General features: G+C 50.4%; 2 protein-coding genes across 3 annotated transcripts in view; both read right to left on the bottom strand.

Moving 5' to 3' along the window:
- Nucleotides 1-20,266, bottom strand: part of Tspear (thrombospondin type laminin G domain and EAR repeats) — a 149,991-nt gene that overhangs the window by 21,256 nt on the left and 108,469 nt on the right. The window lies entirely within an intron of this gene.
- On the bottom strand, nucleotides 6,587-7,312 carry LOC117724174 (uncharacterized). Of its 2 annotated transcripts, none has more exons than XM_034523827.1 (2): nucleotides 7,192-7,312; nucleotides 6,587-7,104 (listed from the first exon to the last, which is right to left on the bottom strand). In XM_034523827.1, the coding sequence occupies exons 1-2, from the start codon at nucleotides 7,310-7,312 to the stop codon at nucleotides 6,587-6,589; spliced, it is 639 nt and encodes a 212-aa protein (XP_034379718.1). The 2 variants fall into 2 exon arrangements, with proteins under 2 accessions (XP_034379718.1, XP_034379717.1); XM_034523826.1 differs by having other exon boundaries at nucleotides 6,587-7,164; nucleotides 7,222-7,312.

Genomic DNA, 20,266 nt, shown 5'->3' with positions numbered 1-20,266 from the left:
TCTAAGAGGTCCCGTCTGGGAAAAAAGAGCTAAAGCCAGTGACAGTAGAAACCAAGTGACCCTCCTAGCCTGCAGGGGCAAGTTAGCCTGCCCACCTGGAGCCACCACCCACCAGACCCATTCGTCTTCCCTCCCCCCACCCCCATTAATCCATTTTTGTTGTTTATGATCTCAAGATTCAACCAACTATGGAACACAGTTTATCTCTTTTTTACGGCTCTATAATATTCCACTGTATTGACGTACCACAGTGTGTCCATCCAGTGACTGGTGGATATTTTGATTGTCTCCTGTTTACTACAGACGTGAATAAAGCTGCTGTGACCAATGTTTGTGTTTGGTGTTTCATGTGACAATGAGTTTTCTTTTCTACAGCGTAAAGACTCTGTGTAGCTTTCGTAGGTCAGGTGGTGGTGGATGAATGTTTGTATTCAGGATGCACTCTCCCTGAGGGGCAGGCCATCTGCGTTCCACAGTAGTGTGATAGGTAGCACTCTTTGCTCTTTGCACTTGTGGTGGGATGCCCTCTCTGATGGCTGGTGCTGGGTTGAGTGTCTTTAACGGGCTCATCTGCCGAGCTGCCTTGTGTCCACAGAGCATCCTACAGTGTGAGAGGATGTACTCTCCACACTGAGCTGCTTAATCTCAGTGCCTCTAACAGGCTGTGGGGCTCCTGTACTGAGTGCTTGGCATTTCCTGCTGAGGTCTCACCTGCTTCTCTTCTGCCCAGGCATCCTAATTGTATCATATGTGTGTGTGTGTGTGTGTGTGTGTGTGTGTGTGTGTGTATGTGTGTATACATATGTATAATATAATTAATATATAATATATAATATATAATATATAATATAATATATAATATATAATATATAACTATTATATATTATACAATTATATATAATATATAATTATTTTATATAATTATATTATATAATTATTATATATAACTATTATATATTATATATTGTATATTTATTATATATTATATATTATATTATATATTATATATTATATATTATATATTATATATTATATATTATAATATATGTCCTAGTTCATTTTCTACATGTACTAATAGGATCATGTGATGTTTGCCTATATATTATATATTTATTATATATTATATAATATATAATACATAATATATTATATAATGTATAATACATAATACATTATAATTCATATATAATATATAATATAATAAAAATCTTTCTTATATATATGTCTCTCTTTAAACTTTTTTTTCTTTAGACACAATGTAGTGGCTGGTTTTATGTGTCAACTTGACACAAACTGGAGTTATCACAGAAAAAGGAGCCTCCCTTGAGGAAATGCCTCCATGAGATCCAGCTGTAAGGCATTTTCTCAATTAGTGATCAAGGGTGGGAGGGTCCAGCCCATGGTTGGTGGTGCCATCCCTGGGCTGGTGGTCCTGGGTTCTATAAGAAAGCAAGCTGAGCAAGCCAGGGGAAGCAAGCCAGTAAGTAACATCCCTCCATGGCCTCTGCATCAGCCCCTGCTTCCTGGCCTGCTTGAGTTCCAGTCCTGACCTCCTTTGGTGATGAACAGCAATGTGGAAGTGTAAGCTGAATAAACCCTTTCCTCCCCAACTTGCTTCTTGGTCATGGTGTTTTGTGCAGGAATAGAAAGAAACCCTAAGACACACAAGGTCTCATGTAGCCCAGGCTACCCCTGGAAATCACTGTTTAGCTGAGGGTGATTTGGAACTCCTGATCCTCCTGCCTCCACCTCCTAAGTACTAGGGTTAAAGGAGCATATCACCAACCATACCTGGCTCATGCCAATGTGGTTTAAATATAAGAGTTTAGTACCCACAAAGCCCAGCTCACCAGTCAGTCTCTTATACATTCTGTTTCTGGTATTGATCCTAGAAATCTGCCTCACATTAGGGCATGTAGACACTCTGTATGTGTGTAGTGAAGGTAGAACATGCTCACTCACTTGCTCTCTCCCCCCATTTCCTCTCTTCTTTCCCTATCCTTCCTCTCCGCCCCCCCCCCCATAGGTTTACTGAGCACATAGCTTGGGCAGTGGTCTGGGCAATGACAAGAGATCTGCTCTCTTTGTTCCTCAGGGATCAGGACCAATGGGAGGGCTCACTGTTGCTTTATGGGAGAATTTTATTGGGGGATGTGAATTGGCCACCTTTGTTCATTTTCTTTTCTCGTGGTGATTCTGGATCTGATCTACGGCAATCACAAAGTCATTTTCAAACCAACCCTCTAAATCTCTGCAAAGATGTTTGCTAGGAACCGGAAAGGTCTGCGGATGTGCAGGGACAGACCCCTTCCTGAAGTATTCAGAAGATTTTTGCATGAATTTCTTAGTTTCTAGGTCTTTCCATGAGTTCTGCAACTCATGGGCTTAGCTTGGATATGAGAACGTCCGTCCCCCAGTGATGTCTGGGATTGATCGGCTGAGTATCCGGATGCCTGTGTCTTGCTGGAGGTTAGGGAGGAGGCATTACACATGGTAATGTCAGCTGCGGGTTCCTAATAGATACCCCACCAGAGTAAGGAAGTCTCCTCAGCAGGGATGGTGGGGTGCTTTTATTGTAAAACAGGGTTGGGATGTCCTAGTTCATTTTCCGCATGTACTAATAGGATCATGGGATGTTTGCCTTTAGTGTATCGACGCAACATATTACATTAGTAGATTTGTCAGAGATTAATCCAATCTTTTATTCCAGAGATAGAGCCCACCTAGCCACAGCACTAAGCAACGCTGTGTTACGGTGACAGGATGCCAGAGGTGGCGGACCTATAAAGAGAAAAGGTCGCTTGACTCCTGTTTTGGAAGTTTCACTATGTATTGGTCCTTTTCTGTTGCTATGGTAAAACAGCCTGGCCAACACAATTTAAAGAAGAAAGAGATGCTGTGGGATTGTGGTTCCACAGGGAGGCGTCCATCATGGGCTGGTAGTGACAGATGAAGAGACAGTCATGGCAGCTGGAGTAGCAAGCTGGGAACTCACCTCTTGAACCACCGGTATGAAGCAGAGAGAGTGAATGCAAAAGGCATGAGTCCTTAAACTCTCAAAGCCTGCCTCCACTGAGACTCTTCCTCCCTCAAGGCCACACCTCCTAACCCTCCCCAAACAGTACCACCAACTGGGGACCACATGTTCAAATACCGGAGCCTATGGGAGATGCCACATTCAGATTGTTACACACTACATGACTGTTTGGCTCTGAGGCCTTCGGGCCTGTCAGGAGCCATGTTGTGGTGGGGATGTGACAGGAATCTGCTTATTTGTGGTGGTTAGGAGAAGGAGGAGGAGGAGGCCAAGGTCCCAGCGACCCCTTCAAATGCATGCTCCAATGTCTCAGTGTGCTTTCTGTTGCTGTGATACAGGCTATGACCAATAGCAATTTGGGGAGGAAAGGGTTTCTTTCATCTTACAGTTCCACATCACAGTCTGTCATTCAAGGAAGAGACTGATGCAGAGGTCATGGAGGAACACTACTTACTGGCTTGTGCCCCATAGCTTGCTCAGCCTGCTTTTTTAAATACCCTTGGATCCCCTGCCCAGGGTTGGCACCATGTCCAGTAGGCTTACATCAATCATTAATTAAGAAAATGTTCCGTAGACTTGCCAGTGGGAATCCAATGGAGGCACTGTCTTAAATAAGGTTCCCCTTCTCAGATACCTGTAGCAAGCTGTGTCAAGTTGACAAAAGTCTACTCAGCATATCCGACAACCTCACTTCCTTCCATTAGGCCCCACCTCTTACAGACATCACAGTCTCCCAACACTGCCACAGGATGGGGACCAAGCCTTCAGCACCCGGGTTCTGCGGCACACTGAACTGGTGCCCATGACTCTGTTTCGGTGATGCTGGATTCCATTGATGGGGTTTGCTGAGGGCCTAGATGACAAAGGTTTCCACTCAAAATATGCAAAGGACCCCAAAAAAGGATGAATGGACTTGACTTTAAAATGGGCAAGAGAACTGGACAGACCCCTCACCTAAGGCATTGACCACATGCTTGTTTCTGAGGTTGGCTCAAGAGTAACTTGTGCCTCAGAGTGGCTTGAGATGTGTCACCCCCTCTTCTGGTTTTCAGGGGAGGTCCTGAGGGTGGGTGTGGGTTCTTGGTCTGTACCCACTGGGGTGTCCACAGGTGTCCACAGCCGTGAGTCTCTCCCTCTGCAGAGCTTGTGCATCTCCTTGCTGTGATGGTTGAGGGTTAGTGTCACCTGACAGATTTCGGCATCACCCAGGGAACATGCTTCTGAACGAGTTAGTGAGGGTGTTTCCAGGGAGGACTGACTGGGCAGGGAAGAGCCACCATGAACGTGGTGACTCCATCCTTTTAAGCACTCGATCAGATATTCAGACCTATGCTCCTCCTTTGTGTCTCTTGTCCCATCTTCTTTCACCCCCTTCCCTAGGGTCTTGTCCAATCCCCCGCAGGCTGGGGCAGAATGCGTCCTCCAACCACGAGCTGAAAGAATCCTTCCTTCCTTAAGTTGTTCTGTTTGGGGCATTTTCACAATCCGAAAAGCAACCCACAGGAGGGACACCAAGGGCTTGACTCGACGGGTGTGGGGGTTGGATGGGGTTGTGGAATCTGCTCCCCATAGCTGACACAGGTCCCCGTGCATGCTGCAAAGGACCCTTACAATCAACAGCACATCAACCTAACTAAAAAAAAAAAAAAATGGCCAAGAGAACTGGACAGACAGACTCTTGCCAACGAAGATACCCAGAAGGTAAGTGATGGCCACAATATAGACTCGGAAAACTGTGAGGTCCTCAGCAGCGTGGAGCATGTCTGTGATCTCAGCTAAGGCAGGAGAAGGATCATGAGTTTAAAGAAGGTTTGTGCTCCGTAGGAAAACCCTGGAGGGAGAGATCGAGAGAGAGTGGGAGAGCAAGACAGAGTAAGAGAGAGAGCAAGAGAGGGAGAGAGGGGGAGAGGGAGAGCGCGCAAGAGAGACAGAGACAGAGAGAGAAAGAACAGATGGATGGGACAGATGTTGAGGAGGAAGGAAGTCCCAGCGTTTCTGAAACTGCAGAATGGCTCGGGGTTTGTGGAAGAACTTGGTGGGCTCTTAACAAAATGAATCAAACACGCCTCCAGCCATCCAGGACTCATACTCTGTGGTATTTATTAAAAGGAGCTGAAAAGCCATGTCTTCACAGAGATCTATGAATAGATGGATGTGCTTCAGTCACAGTGGAAAAAGCTCCACAGAGCCATGCTGAGCCTCAGCTGGGAGGGAGACACCCTGAGGGGACCAGAGAGACCCTGCTAAGAAGGGAGAGACCCTGCTAAGAAGGGAGACACCCTGAGAGGAAGGGAGAGACCCTGCTAAGAAGGAGACACCCTGAGAGGAAGGGAGAGACCCTGCTAAGAAGGGAGACACCCTGAGAGGAAGGGAGAGAGCCTGTCAAGGCAGAGAAGGGAATGATGTTCAGCACCAGAGGAAAATGACTGTGGAGGATGGGGCACCTGGAGGAGCATGGAGGGGTGTGGAGGATGTGGGGGAGTGTAGGGGGACCCGGAGAGGCATGAGGTGTGTCAAGGATGTGGGGGAGTGCAGTAGAACCTGGAGGGGCACAAAGACCTTCTAAGCATGATTCAGAGTAAGAGGAGCAGACTGCAAAGACATCGGGAGCACTCGGACTTGGTGTTCAGGGAGACGCCCAGGACAGCCACGCATTCTGTAAGACGAGGCAGTGATGGGGAGTCGTGTGCCGCCCGTTTGACAAAGTCCTCGGCATGTCTGACCCCAGGAGTGGAGCCGATGGCAAAGGTTCCCACCAACTTATTGATCATCTACTGGGCTACGCTTTCTTGCCTTGGGCACCTACTAAACTGAATGGCTCTATGGATGGATGCTGTCATTCTGTGAGCGCTCCAGAGCTGGGAGGAAGCAGACTGGCCACTGGGACTCCGCTTAGGTATTCTGATGGTAAATGAAGTCAGGTAATTTCTCTCTGACTCCCTTCAGAGGAATTCCCCCAGGGCACTACTCCAGGAGGTAAAGATAGGCTTTGTGCTTGAGAGGCTCCCTAGACTGAGTTCCACTGTCTATTCGCGGGGATCCCTCCTTGCCTGTGTCTGAGACAATCACCCACCGGACAGTGGGGGCCCTCTGTGGATGATGGGGACCCTTTCCAGATCTGGGGGAGCATCGTTGTAGCATCTCACTCTTTGTACAGGACGTGACACCGAGCTCCACTGGTCAGCCCCAGGGCAGGTGGTCAGCATCTCTGTCCATTGCAGGACCAAGTCCCCCCCTCCTGCAAATAATCACGGCTTGTGGAGACGGACATCTACCTAAGTTGCATTTCTCAGAGTCTGAGAGGAGATGGAGGAGGTTAGAAGAGTTTATTGATGCTGTGAACCTGCCAGATGGCTGATGCCAAAGATACATGAGCAGAACGATGGGACAGTGACCCGGGGTGCAGGTGGGGCACCTGGGAGTCAGGGGGGGATAGCTCAAGCCAGTGTATAGAACGTATGCGGGCTTTGTCCTGAGACGATCCTACATCAGGAGCAAAGAGGGGCTGAGAGGGATCAGAAAGGATGCAAGCCTACAGTAGACAGGCCATCAGCAGCTGGACTTCTGGCCACAGCAGGCCTGTCTGGAGCAGGCAGGGTGGCACAGCAGGGACACACTGGAGGATGGGTGACAGCAGCTGGGTTGGCAGCACGAGGCACAGCAGGAGGAGCTGGGCACACAGCAGGCAGGTCTGCACACAGGCCGGCACAGCAGGGACACACTGGAGCAGGGCTTGCAGCACACAGGAGCACAGCAGGAGGGCTGGCAGCAGGAGGAGGAGGAGCCAGAGCAGATGGGTGTGCAGCACACAGGCTTGCAGCAGACAGGCACACAGCAGGAGGGCTGGCAGCAGGAGGACTGGCAGCTAGACTGCTGGCAGCATGATCCAGAGCAGATGGGTGTGCAACACACAGGCTTGCAGCAAAGGGTCACAGAGCAGGGGGAGCAGGTGCAGCAAGCTGTCTGGCAGCTAGACTGCTGGCAGCATGAGGGTGTGCAGCATGAAGATTGGCAGCAGGGGCTGGACACACAGCTCACTGGGGTGCAGACAAGGGTCAGGCAGGGGGCTGGGGCACAGCAGCTGGGGGCACAGCAGCTGGGCTGGCAGCAGCTGGGAACACAGCAGCTGGGGGCACAGCAAGGAACACAGCAGCTGGGCTGGCAGCAGCTGGGGGCACAGCAGGAGGGCTCACAGCAGCTCTCTGGGCAGTCATCCACCTGCCAGGAGGCATTGGTGCAAGCGTCAGAGCAGACGGACATGGTGGAGGCGGCCATGGCAGAGCTGGGTTGGAGTTGAGTGTGTGAGCGTGTGAGTGGGTGAGTGAGTGTGTGTGTGTGTGAGGGGCTGAGCCGCCTGCTTTTATCCCCCTGTGCTGTTGTTGGTTTGCCCTCCCTTCCTTGTTAGAGCCCTGTGACCATCATCCGGGTGTTTGTTTTTCTGGGATGTTGTTGTCAGGTCTGTTTCCTGCCTGTGCCCCTGTGGTGCTGGGATTGGTGATGGAGCATCAGTGTTAGGTGAGGCTCCGTGAGCAGTGAGGTTGGGGTGTCATAGGTGGGACTTGTCCCAGCCATCCTATGGCTGCAGGGATGTCATCCAGCCATGACGGGCTGCCAGGACTCTCGCTTCCTCTGCAAGAATTAGTGCCAGGCGAGCGATGTCCTCAGTACCCCTCTCAGCACCCAGCTCTGAATGACAGTTGTCATTTTGGTGACAAGTGCCCAGAGGCCACATGTGTGCGGTGACCTGTCCAGGGCTACTGGGTATGAGGGTGCAGCGGCAGGCTAATGCCCCTGCCTGCATCCCTCTACAGTATCTCCTCAGCTCCTACACCTCTCTGCGGTGCCCTGCAACACTGTCCACCCTGTCCTTGTGCGTTATGCTGCAGGAAGCTGGCCTCATCTCCTTGCCACATAGACAGGTTGGCAACTCCTGGTTGGGTTTGCAAGTTCTAAGCCATGAGGGGCTCCATGTGGGATGGCACCCGTGTGTCTTGCCTGCCTCTTACCCAGTTTTCTCACTCCTCTGCCCAGCTTCTCCTGGCCAGCCTTTCTTACCCTTCCTATAGATCCGTCTCACACTGCCATAATTATGTAGATTTGTTTTACATGTATTTTTTTTAAAGAATTATTTCTTTATTTCAATGTATGTGAGTACACTGTCGCTGTCTTCAGACACACCAGAAGAGGGCATCAGATCCCATTACAGATGGTTGTGAGCCACCGTGTGGTTGCTGGGAATTGAACTCAGGACCTCTGGAAGAACAGTCAGTGCTCTTAACCTCTGAGCCATCTCTCCAGCCCCCTGTTTTACATGTATTTACATAAAACTTTTTACTGTCTGCTTCCTTATTAGACACATATCCCCGCTCTTAGGTAGAATGACCATTCGGGCTTTCTGAATTGTGTGCAGCTGAAAGCAAAGGCTTCTCCTCGTAATAACGCCTGTGTCTGGGGCCAGTCCTTCCTTATGCTGTTTCTAAAGTAGCACAGAGGCTGACCTGTGTGGCCAGCTGCCACCCTACACCCAGCACATCCCGTGTTGAAAGAGGTAACCCGTGGTGTCAGGGTGTCCAGTCAGCCTCATGTAGTGTATCTCGTGTGGCCCCAGAGAAGCTCCTGCCCCAGAGAGTGGGAGACTAGTGCAGGCTGGAGGCTACAACCTCCACACCCTCCCCAGAGCTAAGTGAGCATATGGCAGAGGCTGGGGATGGAAGTGGCAAGTGCATTGTGGGTAGAGGGTGGATGGAAAATTGTGTGCTGCTGTTTGGGACTATGGATTGCAACTCCATGTTTGAGAGCAGAGCTTTGTGAGTGGTTTGATAACCAACTCCACTCCTGCCCAGCTTCCTGTCCTGTCTGGTACACTCTACCCTCTCCTTCCAGAGCACACTGGATGCCCACAGCCCTGATGTTTGTCTCATTTGCTGTTCAGACTCCAAAGACCTGGCACAGTTGCTTCTCTGTAGAAGGTCTCATGGAAACCTTTCCTTTCCAGAGAAATTGTTACTGGAGGGCTACATTGTCCGCAGGTGACAACTCATTCTGATTCTGTCTGAGACCTCTGCTGACCATGCTTGATTGTGGGGAGTGGACCCTTATCAGCTGGTGGAACAGAAGTTACAGAAGCTGGCTTGACAAAGGAATCTCTGTTTGCAGATACTAGGGGGCCCAGAGACAGCTGAGACTGTGGGGACTGAATCCCTGTCACCGGAAAGCCCTGGACAGGGTCTGCGTTACTGTTGATTTTCCTCCCGAGGCATTGGCTGAGTCACAGCTCACTGGAAAGAGGCCAGGAAGCTGACCAGAGCCTCTCATGCTCTCAGAACTGGAGGAGAAAAACACAAGAGTCCAGGGCTGGCTGAGGTGGAGGAGTCTGGAAAGCGCTGGGCGTTCAGAAGCAAACACTGACTGTCAGTGCAGGACCCTCCCTGGGGAAAAGCAAAACAGAAGTCATATGGCCCTGCCTGTAAATCAGCTCAACCAAATGTGGTAAGATGCCCACAGACAGGTTGCCAGAGACACAGCCATCCCTTCTGAGCCAGACAGAAGCACCAGAGACTCAAGGGATCTTAGCTTTTTAAAATTCTACATAGTGATTTCTTGCCATTAGTAAAGTATTACCAAGCATTCTGAAGACAAGACCTGTTTACCACAGCCAGAAAGTGGACAGCGGACAGTGGAGAGGAACCAGTCAGTGAGCAAGCTGGGGTGGCCCACAATGACAATGACAGGCTCTCATGAAAGTTCAATAGCCCTAGATGTCACTAGATGTTATTCCTTGTACCTGACCCCCAAAGCACAGGAATCAAAAATGAACGGAACTGCCGAGCTGGGTAATTCCAGTTCCAGGATCGCAGTGGGAACTTCGGGAAGTCTCCCTGTCTCTAGTAAAAGCGGAATGCTAGACCTAGATCCAAGTTCAACAAGGAAATGGGGGTGGAAGAATAGTAGGCCAATCAGGCTCCATGAACGGGAACAAACCAACACCAAGCAACAGCAGATCAAATTCCTCCCAGGTGCACATGGACCGGTCTCTCAACAGAGAGGGAGAGAGACCATGAAACCAGGGCAACAATTTAAAACGATTGAAACCATACAAGTATCTTCCCTGACCTGACCACATAGCAAGAAAGTAGACAGCAAAGCCAGAGGCAAGTGTGGTCCACGGGTGACGTCAGTCTAGCATCCTGCACAACCTGGATGCTGAAGATGATGGAAGGGATTGACAAAACGATGCGCTGGAAGAAGGGGCAGCTGCCAAAGCCGGTGAGACACAGCCAGACCTGTCCCCAGAGGGGAGCGGGCAGCTGGGGATGCCTAGGTGAGAAGAATCTCACATCTGTCTGTCTTCACAGAGCAAAGAAACCACAAGATGAAGAGAAAAGATGTCCAAGGTTAAGTAGAAAATCACGATGAGAGGGCCAAGAAATAAAATGGAAAATGGGAAAGCAATGACCGACAAAACCCTGGAGCAACAGAACAGACATTCAGCCAGAGAGTCAAATCATTCAAGCAGGACATGAACTCAGAGGGCCCTAGAAAGAACAAGTATTCGTCGCGGCAGCCTTAGCTGGCCCTGCCCAGTGTCGGAGCACACTGTGACCATCTGCAGAGCGGCACTGGGAGAGATGGACAGGGTGACAGATATTAACTGACATTTTTACTGTTGCTTCGTCCCTTTGCTATGACCCAAGGAGCTGGCGTCTTGTTGATTCAGACACAATGGGGACTTTTTTTTTTTTTTAAAGATTTTATTTATTTATTTTACATATATGAATACACTGTAGTTGTCTTCAGGCAAGCCAGAAGAGGGCGTCAGATCTAATTGCAGATGGTTGTGAGCCACCATGTGGTTGCTGGGAATTGAACTCAGGACCTCTGGAAGAGCAGTCAATGCTCTTAACCACTGAGCCATCTCTCCAGCCCCAATGGGGACTTTTTATAAGACGGGTCTGCTGTGGATGAACTCTTTCTGGTGGCACCAGCCCTTGCGGGGAGGTTACTTTTGCTTCAGTTTTGGGCCATCTCCCCCTCAGCGCAGCTAGCACTCCGTACCACCCTCCTCCTGCTCCCATGGGTTCTTACAAAGGCTCGGCTGCCAGTCCTCTCTCACCGTGTCAAGGTTCACTCTGTCTTTGGCTCTTAGCCATCCGATTCCTCCATGCAGGAGCCGTTGCCCATGGTGTCCGCTGAGTCTCCTGCCGAGGAGGTTGTGTGTTTCATTAAAATTCGGAATGTTTAGGCCGTGATGCTTCTTTAAATATTTCTTTCTTACACTGTCCCTCTCGGATTCCCACCACACGTGTCGACGTGCCTTAGGATGTCTCCTGGTCTCTCAAGATCTATACACTCCTCTTCATTTAAGAAGCCTGTTCCTCTTATATTCTTGGTTGTGAGCCTAGCCTTTAAAAGCTGAGCCGCCAGCAGAATGAATGGAAACAGGCAATCTTGGGAGGCAGGGGGTGGGGGGACCCTTCTAGAAAGTACCAGAGACCTGGGAGGTAAGAGACCGTCAGGACTCAAAGGGAGGGACCTTAGATAAAATGACCAAGAGTGGGGAGAGGAAACTTGTAGAGTCCATCTCCAGTAGAAAGACAGGCCACCAAGTGGAGGGATGGGGTTTCCATCCCACAGTCAAAGACTCTGACCCAGAATTGTTCTTGTTAAAAAGACCTGCAGGGACAAAAATGGTGAAGAGACTGAGAGAAAGGAGGTCCAGTGACTGGCCCGACTTGGGATCCAGCTCAAAGGAAATGCTGGGGCTCTGACATTGTTACCGATGCTATGATGTGCTTACAGACAGGAGCCCAGCATGGCTGCCCTCTGAGAGGCCCCATAAGCAGTTGACTGAGACAGACGCAGATACACCCAACCAATGGACTGAAGTTGGGGACCCCTATGGCTGAATTCGGGAAAGGCTGGAAGAAGCTGAGGAGGACAGCAACTCCATAGGAAGACCAGCAGTCTCAACTAATCTGGACCCCCGAGATCTCTTAGACACTGAGCCACCAACCAGGCAGCATATACCAGCTGGTCCTAGGCCCCCAGACACATACACAGCAGAGGACTGCCTGGTCTGGCCTCAGTGAGAGAAGACACACCTAACTAACCCTTGAGAGACATGAGGCCCCAGGGAGTAAGGAGGCCTGACGGTGTGGGATGAGACATCCTCTTGGAGATGGGGGGGGGTGAGGAGGAATGGGATGAGGAACTGTCGGAGGGTGGACTGGAATGGGGATGATGACTGGACTGTAATAAAAAAAAAAAGATGAAAGATTTAAAACAAACAAAAAACCTGTTCCTCAGACTGGCTCTTTCTGGGGTCTGCCATGCTATCCCTTGGCTCTCCTCCCTCTCTCTTTGGCTGCCCGCCGCCATACAGGGAGATCTCCACTTCAGCTAATCTTACTTTCCAAGTCAAGAATTTCTACTCAGTTCCTTCCATTTTCCTCTCATAGTAGCCTCTGTTAGGTGGGCCAACATTTGCCCGGTTCACCTCAGCCGACTGTGGTCTGGTCAAAGCTTTCTGAGTTTGTCCAGCAGAGCTGATCTGAAGGACTCCTCCAGTGAGCGCAGTGTCTGGGTTAGCCTGGGAACATCTTCTAGGTGTTTCCTCCTGCTTACTTCTCTGATAGATGCAGAACTTGCTGACACTGGGCAGTGAGCTCTGATGGCTGCTTCTAGATCCTGGTGTCTCTCCCCCACCCCCCTGAAGTCTGTTGTTGACATTTCTACCATAAACCTGTTAATTTTGCCTTCTAATTTTTCTGAGGTCGCCTCATCATATGCTCTGTGTAAGAACTACTCATTAAGCTCATGGCTGGGCACCGATTTGCCAGAGTCCCTTAAATGAATGCCTGGTGTCGTAGTTTGGATTTTAAAGGACTCCCAAAGACTTAAAAGCTAAGACTTGTTACCCAGATTGCAGCAATACCAGGGGTGAGCAGGAACCTAGGGGGATGGACTTGGTAGAAGGACCTTAGACCACTGAGTTCGACTGTGAAGGGACCTTGACCCTCAGCCATTTCTTCCCCATGTCAGTAAAGTGAGCATCACCCAGGTTACACATCCCCACCATGGGACTGTGAGCCAAAACAAACCTTTCTTCCTTATATGCAGTTTACCTCAGGTATTTTATCACAGCGACAAAAAATATTTCTCCCTAAGCTTAGTAGCCGTTGTGTATTTACCCAAGACTTCCCCTCAGCTCCCAGCTGGCTGTTTCCACCCTTCTCCCCCTTCACTTCCTTTTACTCCTTCACTTCCTGTTTGCTCAGGACTCAAAGCTGAAGAGTGACTCTCTCAGCAAGTGCCTCTGAGGTCCTGTTTGGAACCTTCTAGACTCCCAGGACTGCTTCTCATTTGGTTCCCAGCTTTCTTCCGACTCTGACCCGGTGTTCTTCTCCACTCAGGTGTCCTAACAGACGTCATCTCCATATCCAGCAGGGTCTGAACCTGAGGAACCGACACGGCCTCATCAGGGAGCCTCAGACAGATGAAGACCAATGCCTACAAGTCCTGGTTTCTGTTGCTCTGATAAAACACTCTAGCCAAGGCCAGCTTAGGGGAGGTCCCACTCCGTCACTGAGGGAAGTGAACTCAAGCAGGGACTTGATGTGGGTAGCATGGAGGGACATGGCCTGCTGGCTTGCCCATGGGCTCATGCTTAGCTAGCTTTATTTATTTATTTTTCAGATTATAATATAGCTACATCATTTCCCCTTCCCCTTCCTTGCTCTGGTCCCTCCCATACATCATATGCCTTCTTGCTTTCATTGAAATTCATAGTCTCTAATTGTTTTACACAAACACACACATACACACATACACACACACACACACACACACACACACACACACACACACACACACACGTTTGTCATCCATCCATTCACCCATCCATCCATCCATCCATCCATCCATCCATCCATCTGTCCATCTGTCTGTCTGTCCATACATCTGTCCGTCCATACATCTGTCTTTCCATCCATCCGTCCATCCATCCATCCGTCCATCCATCCATCCATTGATTCCTAAACATGTAAACACTTTATATGATGCTACTTGTTCGTGTACGTCTGCAGGGCTGACCACTTGCTACTGCATAACCAATTGCTGTGCTCTTCCCTGGGGTAGACTATTTCTCTCCCTCCTGGTATTTCTTATTTGCCTGTATTTCTTTGTGTAGGGTCGAGCCCATTTTAGCATGCCCATTGGTTTCGTTCTTGTTCAGCCCGTGTTTAGGCAGCAGTGTTGGTGAGACCTCATGGGTGCAGTTTCCCTGACATTTCTAATAGATACAATCTTATAGCAAATTTCCTATTCCCCGTACAGTCTTTTCATCCGCTCTTCTGAAATCAACCCTGAGCCTTAGGTGGAGGAGAGTGTTATAGAGGCATCAGTAGGGACTGGGCTCTGCAACTCTGCATTTTTATCTGTTTTCTGTTATTGTCTTTGTCTGTTGCAAAAATGTTTTCTTGATGAAGGGTGAGAACTACACTATCTGTGGGCAGAAGGATAAATAGTTAGAATGTAGTTAGGGACTATGCTGATTTAGATTTCACTAGCCCTGGGTAGTTGGCCAAGTTGCTTCTTGATGAATGGGTAACTAGCTTCCTTATACAGCAAGAACTACCAGCCTAGGAAATGGCTCTGCTTGGAGTGGGCCCTCTTCCATCAGTTAACAATCAAGCTTATCTCCCACAGACACATCTGCAAGCTGATATGATCTGGGGAACCCCTCATTTAAGAACCCTCATTTAAGACCTGCTTCTCAGAGGGTTCTAAATTGTGTCAAGCTTCCTCAGAAACATGTCCACTTTGTTCCCAGGTACAAGTCCCATATGGGTCTGCACCTGCTGCTCGGGACTGGGTCTTGTAGGGCAGGGTTGAAAGGTATAGGTGACAGAGCTCTCCTGGCTGTGCCCGGTGTTTCCATGCATTAGTGTCCTGTGAATATTTCCTGAGCTCAGATGGACACCATACTGCCTATTCTAAGAGTCCTATAGAGCCCACTCTAGGTGGCGCCATTCCCTAGGCTGGCAGTTCTGGCCGTATAAGAAAGCTACCCACTCATCAAGAGGCAAGTCATACCTGGTACTAGAAACCTAGCCAACTACCCAGGGCTAGTGAAATCTAAACCAGCATAGTTCCTAACTACATTCCAAATATTTATCCTTCTGCCCACAGATAAGTGCAGTTCTAAGAGTCTATGGCGGCCCCATCCCTTCATCTTCCTCTCACCATCTTAGACACTGCACATTTAGGTCCCTCCTTTAGAGTCCATCCTTGACTCCTCACAAAAGCACCTACCCTGGAAAGTGAGTGGAGGAATTTCGACACTGTGAAGAACTCTTCTGGTGCCTGTGATCTGCGATAAGGTTGCATCAGCAGCCACTGTCATAGCATACCAAAAGACACCAGGTGCCACCACTTAGAACAGCAGTTCTCAATCTCCCTAACGCTGCGACCCTTTAGTACAGTTCCTCATGTTTTGGTGACACCCCCCCCCACCAACCATAAGACTATTGTGTTCCTACTTCATAACTGTGATTTTGCTACTGTTACATAACCATAAGATAAACATCTGTTTTCCAGTGGTCTTAGGTGACCCCCGTGAAAAGGTCGTTTGATCCTCACAACCCACAGCTTGGGAACTGCTGACTTAGCGATCTGTAATAAGATCCATCTGTTATTAACAGCGATCTGTAATAACTGGCAGTTACCACAACAGCCAAGCTCAAAGATATCAAGTGCCATCTGGTACCTAGTCGGTGATCCATAGCATGGGCCATCAGTGGTGCTGTTGTGACTTCAAGTACTACCATCTGGCATCCCACAGACCCAGCATAAAATGCCAACATGGAGACATCTGGCACCTTGGCAAAGGCCACCATGGGAGGCTGTATTCTTTGTCACACAGCAGCAAGGTAATGTGTCCTCCACATGGAGGTGGCCTCCACTGTCCCTGCTGCCAAGTGGACTCAGGGATCCCTGTAGAGACACCATCATCATCTCCTTGACCAGTTAGCTCTATGTGCTCTGCCATGTAGTTTCAGGAGACAGTTCTCAAAGTCCCTCAGTAAAGGTGAGGTCACATTTGCCCACATTTGGATGTCATGTCCTCCTGTCTCCCACTGGCACATTCCCTCAGCACTCTGGGTTGCTGTGGCCACTCCAGGCTTCTGGCCGTCCCTAACCATTGTACACCATAACTCATCCTCCATCTGCCTGTGGCCAGGTCTCTGTTTCTTACATGGATGGCCAGGAAGACAGGATGCCACATTTCCTCACAGTGGACCCTGTGGGTGCTGGATCCGAGGCCAGAGTCCCCTGTTCTTTAGCCCCCATACAATGGCAGGCATAGGCAGCAAGAGGGGCATGCTTTATTCAGAGCCTAGGTGCTGTTCAGGATGGGAACTAGTATGCAGAGTTTCTGCCACCTACAGGACCAGTGGCAGAGCACAGAATGAGGGGACAGGGGACAGGGAACAGGGGACAGGTGACCCCAGGTCAAATTTGCACCTCACAGCTGCTCATACAGTTCCAGAGCCAGCTGCAGGCCTCACAGAGCCTGGTGCAGAGCCCAGAAGTAGGTTCAGGACCAAACCAGGCACAGAACCCAGAAGCAGATTTAGGTCCAGGAGGCAGGGCCAGGCCCTAGAACCAGGTGCAAGAGTCCAGAGCTAGGTGCAGGCCCCAGACCCAGGTACAAGAGCCCAGACCCAAGTGCAGGCCCCAGACCCAGGTATAGAGGTCAGACCCAAGTGCAGGCCCCAGAGTCAGGTGCAAGAGCCCAGACCCAGGTGCAAGACCCCAGGAGTCAAGCATAGACCCAGGAGACAGGTGCAAGAGTCCAGAGCCAGGTGCATGCCCAGGAGCCAGCTGCAGGCCCAGAAGCCAGGTGCAGGCCCAGGAGCCAGCTGCAGGCCCAGAAGCCAGGTGCAAGAGCCCAGTGCCAAGTGCAGACCCCAGAGCCAGGTGAATAGCCCAGAGCCAGATACAGGCCAAGAGCCAGTTTGCTGTATGACATTTACGACAGAGATGGTATGGGACAGAAGAGGTTTTATTGGTGCTCAGAGGCCAAGAGTCACACAGCTGATCAAAGGACCAAGCCAGCCAGATGGAGGTGAGGTGTAACAGCCAGGTAAAGTGTAACAGCCAGCACTTCCAGGAGCTGAGGCAGGAGAGTAGCTGGGGGACACCCCAGCTCTTGACCTTGCAGGGGCTGGTGAAGAAAGAATGAGGGTGAGTGGGACCCAGAACACCCAGCACAGCCATGGATCAGGGAAGACAGATGGAAATCAGGCTCCCAGCTAGACATTCAACAGCGTGAGGAGGAAGCCCCGCATCAGCAGACTGCCTCACAGCAGACAGGCTTGCAACACATGGGTACACAGCAGGACACCTGGCAGGGGGAGCAGGTGCAGCAAGATGGCTGGCAGCCAGAGCAGATGGAGACACAGCACACTGGCTTGCAGCACACAGGTGTGCAGCACACAGGTACACAGCAGGATGGCTGGCAGGGGGAGGAAGTGCAGCAAGCTGGCTGGCAGCTAGACTGCTGGCAGCATGAGGGTGTGCAGCAGGAAGACTGGCAGCAGGGGCTGGACACACAGCTCACTGGGGTGCAGACAAGGGTCAGGCAGGAGGCTGGGGCACAGCAGCTGGGGGCACAGCAAGGAACACAGCAGCTAGGCTGGCAGCAGCTGGGCTGGCAGCAGCTGGGGGCACAGCAGGAGGGCTCACAGCAGCTCTCTGGGCAGTCATCCACCTGCCAGGAGGCATTAGTGCAAGCATCAGAGCAGAGGGACATGGTGGAGGCGGCCATGGCAGGGTTGGCTGGGAGTTGGGAGTGTGTGTGTTGAGTGACTGTGTGAGTGTTGAGGGAGTGTGTGTGTGTGTGTGTGTGTGTGTGTGTGTGTGTGTGTGAGGTGCTCCAGGCTCCAGGCTTTTATCCTCCAGGAGTGTTTTGTTGCAGGAGGTTCTGCGTACCTCCATTTCCTTGTTCACTCTGGAGAGTGCTCTGCGGGGCTCAGTCATTAACTTGTGTTTTCCTTGCCACTCGGCTTGGGCCTGTGGCTTGGGGACACATGTGACGTGGTTCCCCTGGGCCATCTGCCCCCTCTGTCTTGTGGCCACCTGTCATGGTTTTGGAGATGATCCCTGGATCTCAGGATACATTCTGTGTCCCCAGCCTCTGACTTCAGTGGGGTGGCCTTGCTAGCCTGTACTAGAGAGCTGAGCAGGGGAGAGCTGGCCCTAATCTAGGATGCTCACCGCAGGCATGCCTCTCCTGCATCCCAGCATCCTCTTGCCCCTCTCTTGAGATGTGCAGAGTAGCACTGTGGGCAGAGAGACAATGTTGGGAATCTCACACATCTGAGTCTCTCACAGCATGGAGGGCCTTAGAGTTCTCAGCTGATGCGGGGGTCGTGGGGGGTGTGTGTGTGTGTGTGTGTGCACGGCCACTGTCGCCAGAATCTCCCATGCTGTCCTGGGACAAACCAGTAATCAAAGGATGCACACAGAATGCATCCTTAGAGCCAAGGGCCATCTCCAAAACCATGACAGGTAGACAGCAGCTAGAGAGGACAGACACTCCAGGGAGGCTATGTTCCAGGTGTCCCCAGCTGCAGGCTGAAGCAGAGTGACCGACCCAACACCATAACAAGCATGCCTGGTGTTTGTGGGTGAGAGAACGCTCTACTAATGATTGAGTTGCCTCTCTAAGGAAATGTTCTGCCCATGTTCACAAGGAGGCAGAGTTTTTCAGCTCCCAGTAGCTTCTGGGCGACTGCTGGGTCAGGGTGAGAATGAAGAGGTTAAAACAGCCACGGGACTGTGAGTCGGTATCAGAGGTGCTCTGAGCTCTAAACCCTCACCAGGGAATGTCCAGAAAATTTAGGACACGATGTCCTGGGGCTTAGAGCTTCTACAGATTTTCATTAGGCTCAGACCATCCAGTTGTAACCAAAGTTCCGCCTACACCCAAGTGGTTTTTCTGCACAAAGAGCACTCCATGTTCCATAACTGTCGGACATAACCATCTGTGCCCCCCCCCCCCCGAGCACACACCCACCCACCAACATGTGACACTGCAGACTCAGTTTATTATGAGACTTGTCTAGTGGAGCCCTCAGGAGTGTGAGCAAGGGGACAGCAGTCGCAGGAAGTTCCCAGTGGGACACGGCAAGCCTGTTGGCATGGCCTGGGAATAGCAAATCACAGTGTACAGCCTTGACTGACAGCTCAGCGAGCTCACGAAACAGGGATGGTGCTCGGAATGCCCTGAGGAGCTGCTGTATGCCCAGCAGTAGTCTCAGCACTTCCTGTCCACTGCAGTTTAAGGTTTAAGTGTAAAACTGAGCGGGATACCATCCCACTACATTTGTATAAAGCTCAGCAATTGGGCTAAATGAGAGGTAGGAGGAGTGAGGAGAATAAGAGGAAAAGGAAGAGGAGGAGCGAGGGGCAGAGAAGATGTAGGAGCCATGGAGAACCACGCATATATTGAGAGCAGTCCTGAGTAACAACTTATACCTTAAGGTTAGATATTGGGACACAGCTCTAATTGTGTGAACATCTTGTTATTGAACATTGCGAAGCATATAAAGCCTTTTGGTAATCTTTAAGCTTTAGAGTCTCATTTCTACCAGGTACCACGTGGATGGCGGGATGGTCTGGGCTCAGCCCAGCCTTGTGGACACAGCATGAGAGACTGATAGAGCCATCTCCCATGCTGTTGTCTCCTGGGTGCCAGGGCCCATATTCTGGCCAGCCTGAGCTGCAGCAGTGGCAAAAACATGCCACCACTTGTGGCCTCAGGCCTGGCCTAGTAGGGAAGATGGTGTCTCTGTAACTACAAGCCAGATTTGGTGCCGCCTATATAAATATTAACCACAACATGAAATCTCTCCATGAGGCTCACCATTGTTTGAACACTTGACTGACCCACAGTAGGTTGCTGTCAGTGGGCAGGGGCTCAGGGGTGGAGTCACATGCTCACTCTCCTGGCTGAAGCTCTGCCTCTTGATCCCTAAGATGTAAAATACCCAGTCACATGCTCCTTCTGCCAATACCTTCCCACCAGGACTAGTGTACCATCTCAAACCAGGAGCCCCAACAAGCCCAACCTACCTACGATGGGTATTCTCTAATGATGACAAGAAAAAGAACCCTACTGAAAATCAGACAGGGGTGGCACTGTTGTTGCAGTGCATCTGACCA

The sequence above is a fragment of the Arvicanthis niloticus genome, chromosome 20 (genome assembly GCF_011762505.2).
Source record: "Arvicanthis niloticus isolate mArvNil1 chromosome 20, mArvNil1.pat.X, whole genome shotgun sequence".
Taxonomy (NCBI): Eukaryota; Metazoa; Chordata; class Mammalia; order Rodentia; family Muridae; genus Arvicanthis; species Arvicanthis niloticus.
This window is presented reverse-complemented; position numbering and strand designations above follow the sequence as displayed.